Source organism: Tamandua tetradactyla, chromosome 13, assembly GCF_023851605.1.
Source record: "Tamandua tetradactyla isolate mTamTet1 chromosome 13, mTamTet1.pri, whole genome shotgun sequence".
Classification (NCBI taxonomy): Eukaryota; Metazoa; Chordata; class Mammalia; order Pilosa; family Myrmecophagidae; genus Tamandua; species Tamandua tetradactyla.
In genome coordinates, this window is record NC_135339.1 from 50,051,091 (window position 1) to 50,067,561 (window position 16,471).

A 16,471-nucleotide genomic window follows, 5' to 3' on the forward strand; every position below is an offset into this window, starting at 1 on the left:
AATTATGGAGATTAGTGGATAATTGCACAGTTAATTCATAGGGGAAATTAAAATTGTAAATAATGGAAAAATATCCTCAAGAAGTTATCCAGTTAAAACAAAATATTGTTTTGCCTATCAAATTATTATAAAGTTTAAAATTGAAATGTTCACTGTCTTAAGTTGACAGTAAAATATATTTCTAGAAAGTAATTTGGTAATACTATATGAATAGTAAGAACTTTAACATTTTTCCTGTCTCTTCACCCCCCAATTCTAGTTTTAGGAATATATCCTAAGGAAATAACTAGGACAAAGAATAATATACACATATTTATATATATATATATAGTTATATATATATAAGCATTAGTTTTACTGGTAAAATTTTGTAAATCTAAATGTTCAGTATGAGAAATAATTATAGGGAGAAAAAGTTACATTATAATAAGTACAGGGAAAAGAATAGAGGAGATTATATTGAACTATTAACAATAATTGTTCCTGGGTGGCAGATATCATACATGATGATATTCTTTTTAATACTTTTCTATTTTTCTGTAGTTTCTCAGATTTCCTATGAAAATATATTATTTAATTAGGAAAGTATTGACTCAACAGAGATAATTGAGTTGCGTGGATCAAATGTAATTGTTTGGTTAGTGATTATTTGGATAGGTAGTTAGTATATTGGTTATTTAATATTAACTGAAACAATTTTTTTAAACTTTTTTTTTTTAGGTTCCTATGCATAACAACAGTTATGACACTTTTTATGGTAAGGCTTCCTTTCCCAGTTTTATCTTTAAAATTTCAGTCATATGAAATTCATTTGAGTGGTTTTTACTTTTTAAATTGCTCTTAAAATCCAGTTCTTTTAAGGAAACACTCAATAATACCTTGAAAATTATACATACTTCTGTGAAATGCTTGTCACCATAAAGTTTCATTTGAGTTAAATAGCAGATATCTCTCTCAGTAGTTGTAACTTTCATGTTGAATTCAAGAGAAAGTTGTAATAGTAGATTCTTGTTTTACTTCTGTCCTTCACATTTAATCTGAATTTGGTTTGTTAGTGTATTTTCGAAAAGAAAGAAAAGATAAGAAAAAGCAGACCTTTGGTTAACCCAGATATTATTGTTTATATTTTGCTCTGTTCCCAAGTGTTTATAGCATAGCTGATCAAAAGATTAAGAATGCTTAGTTTTTTTTATATCCTGGTATCTTGATCTGTACTTTTGTTTCATTCTCAGTCAGTTGCTTAATTTTATAATTTTTTTTTGTAGGAAGTTTAATAAACTCTGTGAACATTCCAGACTTTGAAGAATCCATCAAAGATTGTGAACAAGCTAGCTTAAATACAGATAATAATATAAAATATTCTGTGTGGGTTTCTTTCTTTGAGATTTATAATGAATGTATTTATGACTTGTTTGTTCCTGTGTCAACCAAGCTCCAAAAGAGAAAAATGCTACGCCTTTCCCAAGATATAAAGGGCTATTCTTTCATAAAAGGTAAGCCAATGAGTATTTTTATTTTATTGCTCCAAAGATCCCTTCTGAGCTTTTGTTTAACTGTATGAAAGTAAACTGGAAGATTACATTTTTTATTTTAGTTATTAACTTCGAGAGGGCAAGAAAAGTTTGTCCTTTGAGAAGTATGTTTAACACTTGACTATAAAGGGTTCTATTTTAGTATTGTCTTAGAGTACCAGGGATTGGGTTTTGGGGGATAGGAAAAGCTGTGTTTGTTGAGATTCACATAATTCTGCTGCTTTCTAATAGTTTTCAGGCTTTGGAGCTATGACTTAACTGTTCTTCAACCTTAAGTCACTATGTACCTTAGGAGATACTTACTACCAACACCATGACTTAGTACCTGCATACCTACACATATATAATATTAACAATTTGAAGGTTTCATTAAAATTACTTACCTTTACTACAATGAAAATATACTGTAATGTTTTTTATATTCTGTTTCATTTTTTTTTTAATGCTGGTTGTGATTCAGATTTGATTTCATGGCTCATCAATGAATTGCAGCCTTCAGTGTCTCATAACTAGGCAATTTTGTCTTCATCTTTTTTCTGTGTGTCTAATTCTAAGGAATCCTACCTGTTTTTAATTTCATTTTTGACAGACTCTGTTGAAGAACATTAACTTGCATAACTTAAATAATACTAGAATATCTTTATAATATCTTCATCTTCCTCTTCTGTACCTCCTCTCTAGTGCAGTTTGGAGTAGCTGAATTAACTCCACCTAAGGTGTCTTATTAAAAAAAAGATTTCTTTATTTATCCCCATGAAGAGACCTTCAAATATATTACATTGTAGAACAAGTCCTATGTTTCGTAAATTTATATATCCTCTTTATTTTTTAAAGATCTACAATGGATTCACGTATCTGATTCCAAAGAAGCATATAGACTTTTAAAACTAGGAATAAAGCATCAGAGCGTTGCTTTCACAAAACTGAACAATGCTTCCAGTAGAAGGTAAGAAGTAAGGCTTGTGGTTTAAGACTGAAGCCTGCAGGGTATTCTGTATTAATTGAAAATACAAGTAATTTGGGGGTTAAAGGAAATAGATTCTTTGGTATGTTTAATTAATTCATAGTCATAAAAACATTCTGTAAACTGAAGAGCATTAGATACACTATAATATCAGTACTGTTTCTTATCCTAGCATTACATTCACTGATTTTCAAGAAGTCTCTGAGCTATTTTTGTTCTCTGTGTGAATGTCTAAGCTCAGTATTTTCAGAGTTGTTTATGGTGGGCTTTTCTCTGTCTTTTCCACTTACCCCATGAATACATACTGAGTTAGGCATATTGTCAAGGAGCTAAGGAAGGATGTTTGTAATGAAAGGAAATAAGATTAAGCAATGAGATATTTAAAACAGCTTTTCTCTAAAGGAGAAAAAGGTCCTGTCCCCATTCTCTGTTGAGCATGAGGATAAGGTATGATCCAGATATGCTTTTATATAGTTCAAATGCTTTGCTTTGAGTACATATTCAAAAAAGGTTCATTGTACTTAAAAACATCTTAATAAAATGATCCTTGCAAGTAAATTTTAACTTTAATGTACGTGATTCCATTAATAGAAGTAGGAATGCTAAGACAAGGGACAGATTTGAAGGATAGTAGATTAGATGAAAGGTAAGCTATTTGATTTTAGGTAGGCAGGCATATAAGTAACAGAACACTGGGTTGAAATATCTGGCGGCTGGTTGGAAAATAGAGTGCTTGAAGTATAGCTCGAGGCTCAAGACTTGACTTGCAATTGATATAAGTGGAGGTTGGGTTTTATGCTTGACTCCTATTTCAGATGCAAAAATTAAAACTGGAAATTACCATTTCATCTTTATATGTTTGCTTTTAGTCACAGTGTCTTCACTATTAGAATATTAAAGATTGAACATTCTGAAATGCCTCGTGTAATGCAAGTCAGTGAGTAAGTTCAGAATTTTTTCAGTTATAATTATTTTGAACTGTTTTAAAGGACTTTTCAAGTAATTATTTTTGTTAATTCAGATTGTCATTATGCGATCTTGCTGGTTCAGAAAGAAGCATGAAGACACAGAATGAAGGTGAAAGGTTAAGAGAGACTGGAAACATTAACACTTCTTTATTGACTCTTGGAAAGTGTATTAATGTTTTGAAGAACAGTGAAAAGTCAAAGTAAGTGTTGCTGAAAGTAAGTGCTGTTAGCATATTAACTAGTACAATATTTAGACTTTTAAACTTTATTATTTTTAGAAAATTGTTTTTTGTTTCTAACCCACTGGATGTAATGCCTATGTATAAAGTACTCAGAGATCTTGGAAATTTTTAAAATATGGTAGAAATAAGAAAGAATGTCAGTTGAAGCCAGTGACTCATCAAATAAAAACATAGTATATCCATAGCAAATATTTGCTGACAAACACTTAAGGTAATATGTTTCTCATGATGCTGTTTTAGCATCTAAAACCACTTTATTTTTACTAATGTATTTATTCTGTGTGTTCTTCTAGATGTGGTCGGTTCTGCATAAACTAGTATTTTACATTAAGTAAATAAGTGAGCCATCCCCCTTTGTAGATGGGGTGTTTCCTGGCATTTTTATATAGTTGCTATATATCAGAGTACTCGACCCAATTAAATGTGATTTTCTTTACATTTTGCTTAGTGGGTTGTTATTAATAGTGGTGATAGTAGTATTAAAAGAAAAGAACATAAACAGAAAATGACTGTTACAAGTAGAAGTAATTGCTAACCTGGAGTTTAAGTCCATGATAGCTGGATTAATTATTTCTTTGTAAAATTTCTTTGTAAAATCAGCATCCTGATTTCATGAGATTTGTTTTAATTCATAATTTTTTGAAAATTTTGTCCATAGGTTTCAACAGCATGTGCCTTTCCGGGAAAGTAAACTCACTCACTATTTTCAAAGTTTTTTTAATGGTAAAGGGAAAATATGTATGATTGTCAACATCAGCCAATGTTGTTTTGCCTATGACGAAACACTCAATGTATTGAAGTTCTCAGCCATTGCACAAAAAGTAAATATATTTAAACTTCTGCAGAATTTATTAAACCTTTTCTTATCATTAGAATATCAACTTTTTTCTTGGAATAAATGGAATTTTTTACACTTATTATTGTAAACCTAGCAAATAGTTAAAATGTAAAGAATTTGACCAAGTCAAAAGACATGGGGAAAGATTAAAAATATAATCCTGTTAGAATTAAAATGACCTTAACAATATGTGTTAATAATAAACATCTATTACAGATTAGGAATGTTGTTGGAAGGAATTGTCTGCTGTGTCATCACCTGGTTCATTTTGTATTCCTGGGTAATTAGGAGCCCCCTGCTAGGAATAGTACCAGAGTTTTTAATCCAGAAAGTTAGATTTACCTGTATTTTCCATATGCAGTTAGTTTTTTTTCTTATTGGAGTGTTCATTTAAGGATGCCAATTCACTTTTTGAAGATTGGTTGTTAGCATAGTTTTTCTTTTAAAATTTAAATTGTCATTTGGATTTAAATTTATCAAATTAATAAATTTTAGTGGGCAGTTCTTGTCTGTTCTGTTTTAAAAGTCACATTGGATAAAAATATTTTAACAGGTTTTTGTTCCAGACACTTTAAATTCCTCTCAAGAGAAATCATTTGGACCTGTCATATCTTCTCAAGACATATTGCTAGACACGAATAATTCAAATAATAAAGTATTAAATGTAAAAAGAAGCACCATTTCATGGGAAGGTAGTCTGGAAGATCTGGTGGAAGATGAAGGTGTGGCTGAGAATCTAGAAAAAGCTAGAGAAAACCAAAATGTGGAAACTGAACTTACTGAAGAAGATCTAGATAAAACATTAGAGGATAATAAAGCTCTTGTTAGCCAAGAGGAGAACAGAGTGAGTATTAAGAACTCTATTTCTAAACTTGGCTTGCTATTCTGAAGTTAGGGTTGACAATTCTTAAGGTTCCTTCTTTTTCATTTTTTCAACAATCCACCGAACTTTACATGTCAACACTATACTTTGAAAAATTTTAAATACACAGACGATACAGTGAACATCCATTTACCTGTTACCTGAATTCGCTAATTGTTAACATTTTGCCATATATACTTGAATTTTCTTGCTATGAGTATGTAAATACACATTTCTTTTCCTAAATCATTTGAAAACTAAATAACAGACATAATGACAATTTACAACTAAATGCTTCAGCATATATTTCCTTAGTATAAGGACATTTTTCTCAAAAATCATAGGTTGATTTTCATACCTAGGAAATTTAATAATGATACATAATATAATCTATTATACTGTCCATATTCAGAGTTCTCCAGTAGTTCTAAAATATTCTTTATAGCCACCTTGTTTATGATCTACAACTGAAGTTAATAAACACATTGCTTTTGATTGTTATGTTTCTTTAATCTTGCATTGGGATTTGTGAAAAGTTGAGGCGAATTATTTGTAGAATACCCCCAATCTGGAATTGGCTGATTATTTCCTTATGATTCAGGTTTACCACTTAAGCAAGCTTTTTGTGTAGGAATATCCCATTGCAATACATCCGGAGGCACATTGTATCTGTTTTCCCCATTCTTGGCCATGCTAAATTTTACTTACTTGGTTAAGTTTTGTCTGTCAGATATCTCTTCATTGAAAAAAGCATCTAATTTGTGGGATGGTGCTTTGAGACTTTGTGACTATCCTGTTCCCCTGTATTCTTTCATTCAATGATTTAGCATACTCTATCAGATATTTAATTTGGAGTCTTAAGTACAAGTAGTCAAAATGAAAACTCAGAACCAATTATCTTATTACTTCAAAAATGAGAATTGCTCAGTAGTCTTATTTTTATGGTAAATAAGATTTAAAAATGGTTCTTTTGGCCTTTATCCAAATATAGCTCACCTATATTTAAGGTTTTATTAATCCTGAAATTTAGATTATGTCCTCTTGCTAGTTTCCACATCAGTTGGCCATAACTACATATGTATACATGGAGTATTCTTAACAGTGTCATAGAAACATTGTGTGTGGATGTGGTTTAATGGTATTGACATATCTCACATCATAATAATCTCTTGGACTGCAGAAGTCCAAATAGACTGATGATGTGTTGAGTTAAATACTCTCATTTTAATAATTATTTATTAATTATTAAATTAATAAGTATTGGCCCTAAAAGCCAATGTTGTTTGGAAACAAGGCCAGTGCCATTTTATCTGGTCATTATGTTATCAGACCTTGTTTATTTGGGTTGCATAATGTATTTTCCTCAGTGGGAAAAGAGCCATTCAGAGCCCTGTTTTATTTAGTAATAGTCTTCTCAGAGTTGAAGTTTTTATAAAATGTTTATTAAAGTTGAAATGATATAATTTCTGAATTTACTAGGAAAAAAATTTAATGGTATAGTTTATGATAGGTTACACAGTAAAATTTATGCCTTATAACATTGACTAGATACTCTAAAATTAAAATTTCACCGAAGTTTTGTCTAATATATGACTTGAAAAGTGACTAAACTGAACTTTGCATGCTTTGTATTAACATTTTAATTGGAGGATTGGGGGATATTAAAAATCATTATGAAATATTTTGTCATTAAATGCATATTTATACTTATGCTTCAATTAATTAGACTAGCCCGTTGAATTTTTTTTCCCTAGCAAAAGCTTTATCAGATGTTGGCAATGATAAAAACCTCATTGTTGTTGGGAATTATTAAAGTAAGCCAATTTCCCAATGTATGCCCACTTTCATGTAGATACCTCTTTGTCTCCCATATCTGTCATTCATTAGTTACTGCTTTTATTTTAAACAATGGAAAACTTTGGATTGTTTAAAATTGTGGAATTAGTATTATTTATTTGTGGTAGAAAATAGGGGGAAAAAGGAAAAGAAAATTAAAAAAATAAGCATCTATTTAGTCTACCACTCATATTATTGGATTTTTACAATACATTAGTATTTTATAAACTGATTTTCTTTATTTAAAACTAATTTGTAAAAAAAAAAGTGAATTACTAAAATATCATTATTGATTAATTGATTGCATAATAATTTACTGCTGTACTATACTTGAATCAATTCCTTATGGTTGGCTGTTGAGTTGGATTTCACTTTTTCTTTATTTAAATAGTTAACAACCACAGAGCATCAACACTAGAAATACTTCCTCAGAGCTTAAACTTTGGGTCATAGTATATCACTATTTCCACATTATAAGTTCTTAGAAGTGTAATTTCTGAGACCGGTTATTTATAGAAATATTTTCACATATAGAGTTGAGACATTAAAAAATCTGTAGCTTTCAAAGAGAATCTTTATTAACTTATTGTTGAGAAATTTTTATCAGAAACCTTGAAAAAGAATCAGGCTGTTTTCTTAATGCTGTCATTTAATTTCTTATGACCCTATGCTGGCCATGTTAAGTGTTATTTTATTTAGTTATTGTCTATATTACATATTTATGCATGTGTTTTCAAAGGCTTTCACGTTGTTGCCCATATTTGGATAGTTACAACAGACAATAAGATAAATTTAAACAACATTTCTCCCTGGCACTTTGGAAAGTTTGGGGTTTCTTTGCAACTTACCTACTCTGTGTAACAGTTGGGCTTTAGAATTTGACAGACTAGATTTGAACCCTAACTTTAGCATCTACCATGGACCTGGTCCTTACTTTTTCACACTTGTGAAATGTGTAACCAAGCTCACAGAGGGTTGGTGAATTAAATGAAATCATATATGGAATTCCCCAATGTAGTTCCTGGTGGATAATTGATGTTCAAATTTTACTTTCTTTTTCCTTTGTGTAGCTAGATAGTGAGACATTTGATTTGCTCTAAGTCTGTTTCTAAAATGTGCAAAGGTCCATCAGCCTTTGTAGATTAAAGAATCTCTGCAAAAGGATAACTTTCATGAGAATATTTTAACTATTAAACAATAATGCACAATTATAGTTAAGTAAAAAGTGAAAGTTTTATTTTCTGAACACTTGGACAATTTCTCTTGGAATATATTTGTTCTTTTATAAGAATTTTAACATTTAATGCTTTAGAAACTATTGGAAATAATAGAAGACCTGAAAAACAAACTGATAAATGAAAAAAAAGAAAAGTTAATATTGGAATTTAAAATTCGAGAAGAAGTTACACAGGAGTTTACTCAGTATTTGGCTCAACGGGAAGCTGACTTTAAGTAAGTTATTTCCTTCATGTCCTGGTAAAAATTGAGAACTTATTTATGTTTTTATATCACATGGCTCTGAATTAAGGAATTGACCTTTTCTTTATACAAGCTTGAAAATAGCTACTTTTAATGCCCATAGTGATTCTGAATTATATGGGGTGATAATCTACATTTTCTTTTAATTTATAATGTACTTGATCAAAAGCAATGAACTCTATTTCCTAATGAGATTAATTTATGTTATGAAGGGAAACTCTCCTTCAGGAACGGGAGAGATTGGAAGAAAATGCTGAATGTCGTTTGGCTATCTTCAAGGATTTGGTTGGTAAATGTGACACTCAAGAACCAACAAATGAAGATTGTGCCATGAAAGTTGAAACTGAAGTATGTTAACTGAAATATTTAAACAAACAGAAAATCCAGTAAGAATTTGTTACCAGGAGTTAGTGTAGCACATCAATGATGAGAAACATTAATATAAGTAAAAAACAAAACTTACTATATAGCTTTATTATTATTGGATTTTGTTAGGAATGTAAGCACATACTAGTTTAAATATGGCTGTATAATATATTTGACTTGGAAAAATTATACCTCTTACATTTATATCTCATTTTGATATTGCTTGAGTTATTGCATTGATTGTAGGTTTCTATGCCTTTTTGTCTAATTATGGGGTACCTCTCTCAGACTTGTCATAAACCTGAAGAATTTTAAAGTTATAAGGGACTTAGGGGGCCTTTGAGTCTAACTGCTCTTAATAAGACAAAATATAAAAAGGATTGCCCTTGTTGAGCAATTGATCATTCCCTCCTGTTAAAGAAACATTCTGTTACCCTTTTTGCATTATCCTTTACCTTATCCTCTTTGCACACTATTTCCCTGCGTCCACTGATGCTGAAATGGATAAATTTTGTTCTCATTTCTTGTTTGTTGGCTTTTATTTTTGTTTGATCTCTCGATTTATGTTTGGGATGGTAATGTCCAGGCTCTTGCTGTCAAACCTCCACTGTATGTACCTGACGTGATTTGGCACTTGGGTAGAGTTGTGAAAACGGAGGTTTATTTGCCGAGCTATCACACTAAAGCCTTTTAAAACTCAGTACATAATTAAAACTATATGTGAACTAGAATCAAAATTCTGTAATGGCGTGCCAAAGTTTATGACATTGTTTTTATAGGAAAATGTGATTCATACTCTATACAACCAAAAATGAATAATGGGGCACAACTTTTTTGTAATTTGAAATGCTTCTATATAATTTTTTTAATGTTAATTTGTGACCTTTTTTTTTACTGCTTGTAAAACTGTGTAAATCAGATATATTTTAAGAGTGAAAGCCACTGTTAACATTAGGCATGTGGTTTTTGCTATTTTTAGGGAACACGTAATTGTGTAAGAATTGAAGACTTTATTGATTCTCTTCAAGATGATGTCACTGATATTAAGAAACAGGCTGAAATTGCTCACTTATTTATTGCATCTCTTGCTGACCCCCAGGAAGCTATTGCTTGTTTAGAACTAAAGTTTAATCAAGTTAAAGCTGAATTAGCTAAGACCAAAGAGGAATTAAATAAAACCCAAGAAGAATTAAAAAAGAGAGGGAATGGTAAGTAGATGTATTTTACCCTTATTTAGATTATATAAACACATAAAACATGCAATAGATAAGTATAGATATTTATGCAGCTTTTACTACAGTGACCAGAAAATATTTTGATCTGGGTGACATATTTAATAATTTGCCATTTATGTGACTTTTGGCAACTTAGTGTTAAAAATACTTATTTTTTCTTCATTTGCTTTTAGTTCAATATTATTAGAAAATTAATTTCTCAAAAGCTGTGTATTAGCATTATCAGCAAACTGAGAAATTTGTAATGCTGCTAATTTTGTTACTATATAGTCTTTATGAACTCTCATAGTAAGTTCAAAACATTCTGCTGGGCTTGTATGTCTAAGATAAGGGACTGCTGTGGAAGTAGTCTTAAATAGTCTGTTTTATTGTTGCTTCATTCTGGCTCCGAAGGATTTTATATATATTTATATATATATATATACACACACACACACACACATATATATACATATATTTATATGTATATATACATATATTTATATGTATGTATATATACAAACACAAGTATACATATATAAATACATATGAATAAATATTTATATATGTATATATAATTGTTACGTCTGCATTTTAAGAATTATATGACATACTCTGCCCTTTCCTGTGTGAAACAATATGGGTGAAAAATAACAGTAAGTAGAACCTTTGCATTTGAGATGGGCCTGAAAGCACTGGCTCCTTCTCTTCCCTGATATTCTACCAGTAATTCTTTTTTTTTTTTTTTTTTATATTGTTATTGAGAAATCTTCACAAACAAACATTCCATACATGGTGTACTACCAGTGGCTCACAATATCATCACATAGTTGTGTATTCATCACCATTATCATTTTTTAGAACACTTGCATCACTCCATAAAAAGAAATAAAAAGAAAAAACTCATACATAACATAACCCTTACCCCTCCCTCTCATTGATCACTAGTATTTCCATCTATCCAATTAATTTTACCCTTTGTCCCCCCATTATTTATTCTTTTATCCATAATTTTTTCATCATCTGTCCATAGCCTAGATAAAAGGAGCATCAGACACAAGGTTTTCATAATCACACAGTTGCAATGTAAACATTATATCCTTATATAGTTATCTTCAAGAATCAAGGCTACTGGAACACAGCTCAACAGTTTCAGGTACTTCCCTCCAATCACTTCAATGCACCATAAACTAAGAAAGGATATATTTATATAATGCATAAGAATAACCTCTAGTATAACCTCTCAATTTCTGTTTGAAATCTCTCAGCCACTGAAACTTTATTTTTTCTCATTTCTCTCTTCCCCCTTTTGGACAAGAATTTTTTTTCAATCCCATGCCAGGTGCTGGCTCATCCCGGGATTTCTGTCCCACGTTGCCAGGGAGATTTACACCACTGGTAGTCATATCCCACGTAGGAGGAAGGGCCCTGCCCTGTTGAGTTCACCTGCCCTGAACAGGGTTTTTTTGGCTTAGAGAGAGAGGCCACATCTGAGCAACAAAAGAGGTTCTCTGAATGACTCTTAGGCCTAATTTTAAGTAGGCTTAGGCTATCCTTTGCAGGCATAAGTTTCATAGGGACAAATCCCAAGATCAAGAGCTCAGTCTATTGATTTGGTTGTCCCCACTGCTTGCAAGCATATCAGAAAGGGAAGTTTTCTCCCCATTCCCCCAAGGGGACTTTGAAAATTCTTCTTTATTCACTGCCCAAATTACTCTGGGATATATTGGGGCATCACACTAACCTGGACAGATTCACAAAATCTCACACCCTATTCAAGATTCCATGTACTTACTATGTTCAACTAAACTGACCATACAAGTTAAATTAGGAAATGCACTACCCAAAATATAAATTTTGCACAAAATAAACATCTTTCTTTGGTCTCACACCAAAGTTGAAGTTTTAAAAATATGGACAGTGTCATCCTTTACCCAGTCTTCTGATATACCTTAGTCCTATCCAGATCAACTTCATTCATATCTCTGTTCAAAGTCTGATCACGTTTTCAACTGTAAACAGTTCTTGTATGGTATACTGCTGACTTTCATAGCTCCAGAGTTCTAAGTCTTTCAGGTGTCATATAAATACCCAAAGTTTCTGGAAACGACTATGTTTTATACAAACAGCTCAGTATCTCAGAATTTAAATTCACAGTTATACCTCCTGAATATATGTGACTGCTGTATAAGAGTTTACAATTTAGGATCCTTTACAGTAGACCTCAATTCAGTAGCCCATGTTCTCAACTTTAGTTCATCGAGTTTTTATATTATAGTTAGTCCATATGTTTGAGGCATGATGATATTTGTCTTTTTGTTCCTGACATTTCATTCAACCTACAGTCTTAAGGTTCATTCACCTAGCTACATGCCTCACAACTTCATTCCTTCTTGCAGCAGCTGAATAGTCCATTCTAGGTATACATCACAGTTCCCCTTCCATTCCTCAGTTGTTGTACCCTTAGGCCATACCATCCATTGTGGATCAGGAACACTGCTGCTGTAAACACCAGTGTGCAAATGTCCATCCTGTCCCCGCACTCAGTTCCTCCAAGTATATACTGAGCAACGGGGTTTCGGGATCGTATGGCAAACCCACCCCTAGCTTTCTGTGGAACTACCACACTGCCCTCCAAGGAACTGTACCTCTCAGTTTCCCTACCAATAGTGAATAGGTACATCTCCGCATTTTCTCTATTACTCATTTCTCTCTGTTCATTTTTAACGTTTTATTCACACATCATACAATCCAACCTAAGTGTATGCATATACCTTTGCCATCATAATCTGTCTGAAGACATTTACTTTTCTTCCACAAAGAATCCATATCCCTTCCCCATGCTGCCTCGCCCCATTGGCAAAATGCCTTTATTACATTCAGTGAAAGCATATTACCAAGTTACTGTTGACTATAGACCCTAGCTTGCATTGATTGTGTTTTTTCCCATATACCATCTGTTTCTGTTTTCAACACCCTGCAATAGTGACATTCATTTGTTATCTCTCAATTAAAAACTTTTTTATTTGTACATTTAATCACCATCATTGTCCACTCTAGGTGTTCCTAAATTATACCATCTCAGTCTTTACCCTTTATCTTTCCTTCTGGTTTTATATGTGTCCCCAGCTCTTCTCCCTCTATCATACTCACATTCACCTTCATTCAGTGTACTTAAATTATTGTGGTTCAATCAGGTAACATTGTGATACCCATTTCTGAATTTTTACAATCAGTCCTGTTATACAGTCTGTATTCCTTCAGCACCAACTGCCCAGTTTCTACCCTATTTCTATCTCCTGATAACCTGTGTTCTTAGCTTCGATTTTCTAAGTTCACTCATTAATATTACTTCTTATTAGTAAGACCATATAGTATTTATCCTTTTGTTTTTGGGTAATTCACTCAGCATAATGTCCTTATAGTTCATCCATATTGTTATACGCTTCATGACTTTATTCTGTCTCATAACTGCGTAATATTCCATTGTATGTATATACCACAACTTGTATAGCCACTACCCGTAGTTATTGACTGTTTAACATAAGTTATTGATTTTTACCTTAGTGACTACTTGAAAGTATTTTTTTTCCTGAAATACTATACTCTGGTAGTAGAATCAGCAGCTGAGTGCTGTGCATTTCTAGTGCTGTGAAAATCCTCTTTCCTGAGTACAACACTAGTTAAAAGTGTTCTGTAGTTATTGAGTGATATATTTTTAGGTGCTTATTTTCAACATTAATTTATTCTTTATATTTTCAGAATCAGAAAGTAACTTAAATTCATTGGTTCAAGAACATGAGCAATCTAATAAGGTAATACTTTAGCTTTATTTACTTTGTCTTGATAAAGCTTAGTATTTCAATAAAGGAAGGGAGCATGAATTATGAATAGTGCATTTATTTTTTAAATAATGAAAAAGTATAAATGAACATGATAAAAAATGGAAAATATAAGTCTTTTCACCTCCATGCTTCTTTCCATTGGTGGCTACTTTAAAGTTTCTTGAATTCTTCCAGAGAAATGTTATGCACATATGGTACACCTACACATATACACCTTTGAAAAAGTTTATACAGATAGGATTGTGTTCTGTGTTTTGCTTTCTTCCCTTAAAGATATATTGGAGATAATTCTACATCAGCATGCAGATTTATCTTAGTCTTTTAACAGGTGTATGATTTGATCAGGTATTTAAATGGTATTCATTTTGTCTGAAATTACTGAGTGCTTTAAAATCTGGGATGTAGTCTGGGCATTGTGCATCATGGGAACAAAAGCTATTTCCTGAGAATCCCTAGAACGTTGGCACCTTCAGATCACATAATCACCCGAAATGCTTGTAGAAGAATTTTACTTTTACAGGTCTAAAAATGAAGTTACAAGTATACATAGAATCTAATTTAATTTAGAGCTCTGAATATTTTATTTTTCCTAACTTTCTCTAGCATGAATTTTATTTCAACTCATTTTATCCTTCTGAAGTGCTAAATAGCTTAAGATATGATCAGACATAAATAATTCAAGATCTAGTCATCTAATATCCAGTATTAAAAGAAGTCACCAAAATGTACTTAACAGAAGCAATTACTTAAGAGAAGAGCTATATTTGATAATTCCTGATCTTTTCCTTTATTATTCTAGTTATAAAAATAGATGCTAGTTGTAAAAATTCAATTAATCTTAAAATATAAAGTAAAAGTCCCTGATAACCACCCTCCTAAGTTAAAAAGAAAAACTAACAAGTTAAAAATCCTTGTAGTCTTTCACTTTGTATTTGTTAGGGAACATTTAACATGGTATAGGTACTGTTATTACTTTTTTATTTTTGCAGAGACTCTCTAGGAGTCATCTCTCATCGCGAGGGAGACTTCCACCCCTGGATGTCACGTCCCACGTGGGGAGGGCAATGATTCCCCTTGCGGAGTTGGGCTTAGAGAGACTGAGGCCACATCTGAGCATCTGGAGATGCTGGGATTCAAACCAGCAGTCTAGGCAGTTTGACTCTAGATTCCTCTTACCTGCAATGCTATATTGCTTCTCATTTCTACACATATATATGTCCATGTTACTTTTTTAGACAAAAATAAGATCTTGCTATGCATAGTGTGTTGCTACTCGCTATTTTTTTATTTTTGAAATTTCAAGCAATTCTAAAGTTGCATCATGTTTGCATTCTACTACCCAAAATATACTCACTAAACATTGCCATTTTTAATAAAGAAACTGATTATGCAGAATGAAAGAATTCAAGAGTTGATAGATATAATTGATTAAAAAAATGACACTATCAGCAAATGTCAGAACCTAAAGTCTCATATGCAAAACATATTTAAAGGCACTGTAAGAATTTAGCTTTTTCTCTATTATAAATTAGATAAGTTTATGCTGTGAAGTAAACTAATTTGAAATAGCTTATGCCACTAAGATTAAATTACTAAGAATGCTTTCTTGCTTTTCCTGTCCTAGAAGTTACTATTCTGCAAATCTGAATTTTTAAGACTAATGAAAGGGCATTTGACTTCTTTGAACATAATAGTCCACAGACAAAACTGTCAGCACTTTGCACATAAGAGGGAGAAGAATATGTAAATCTTTCAAGTTTAAGCCTCATCTTGTTGGAAGAGGAGCTCTGAGATGAAAGCAACTTAGATATCCATACATCAAAAAGATGAAATTTTGTGGCAACAAGGGTTTGGTTTTTTTAGAGGCTTGTTTTTATTGCATGCAGTGATGTTCTTGTTCATATGCTTAATAGCAGGGATATTTTCTTTTAGAAATTACGTTAATATAATGTTCTTAAGGATTTTTTTTACTCTTTCATATATATATAAATTAATATAATTTCATTTTATTAGTTTAGGCTCAGATCATCAGCTTGTACTTTTTGACTTTTAATCCTGTTTTTAAATGGTTTTCTTTTATGTTTACTTTTTTTTAACTTTTTTTTATTGTATGGTATAACATATATACAAAGCAAAGAAATATAAAGGCAATATAGTTTTCAAAGTACTCTTCAACAAGTAGTTACAGGGCAGATCCCAGAGTTTGTCATGGGCTACCATGATCATCTCATATTTTTCTTTCTAGGTGCTCCAGAATATAGGAGGCTAGAGGGCTTAAATATTTTTTTTTTATCATCACGATTGACTTTTTTTCTTCTTTTTTTG

The 16,471-nt window shown here is 31.7% G+C and overlaps 1 protein-coding gene across 4 annotated transcripts in view; it reads left to right on the top strand.

Annotated features, from left to right (window-relative positions):
• Nucleotides 1-16,471, top strand: part of KIF20B (kinesin family member 20B) — a 145,534-nt gene that overhangs the window by 42,086 nt on the left and 86,977 nt on the right. For 2 of the 4 annotated variants that reach the window (XM_077125379.1, XM_077125380.1), the window contains exons 7-17: nucleotides 721-757; nucleotides 1,266-1,493; nucleotides 2,367-2,478; nucleotides 3,366-3,437; nucleotides 3,518-3,664; nucleotides 4,365-4,527; nucleotides 5,098-5,388; nucleotides 8,555-8,694; nucleotides 8,934-9,069; nucleotides 10,067-10,295; nucleotides 14,064-14,116. In XM_077125379.1, coding sequence (XP_076981494.1) covers nucleotides 721-757; nucleotides 1,266-1,493; nucleotides 2,367-2,478; nucleotides 3,366-3,437; nucleotides 3,518-3,664; nucleotides 4,365-4,527; nucleotides 5,098-5,388; nucleotides 8,555-8,694; nucleotides 8,934-9,069; nucleotides 10,067-10,295; nucleotides 14,064-14,116 — 1,608 coding nt within the window. The remainder of the gene's footprint in view (nucleotides 1-720; nucleotides 758-1,265; nucleotides 1,494-2,366; nucleotides 2,479-3,365; nucleotides 3,438-3,517; nucleotides 3,665-4,364; nucleotides 4,528-5,097; nucleotides 5,389-8,554; nucleotides 8,695-8,933; nucleotides 9,070-10,066; nucleotides 10,296-14,063; nucleotides 14,117-16,471) is intronic. The other 2 variants (XM_077125382.1, XM_077125381.1) reach the window with 2 other exon arrangements.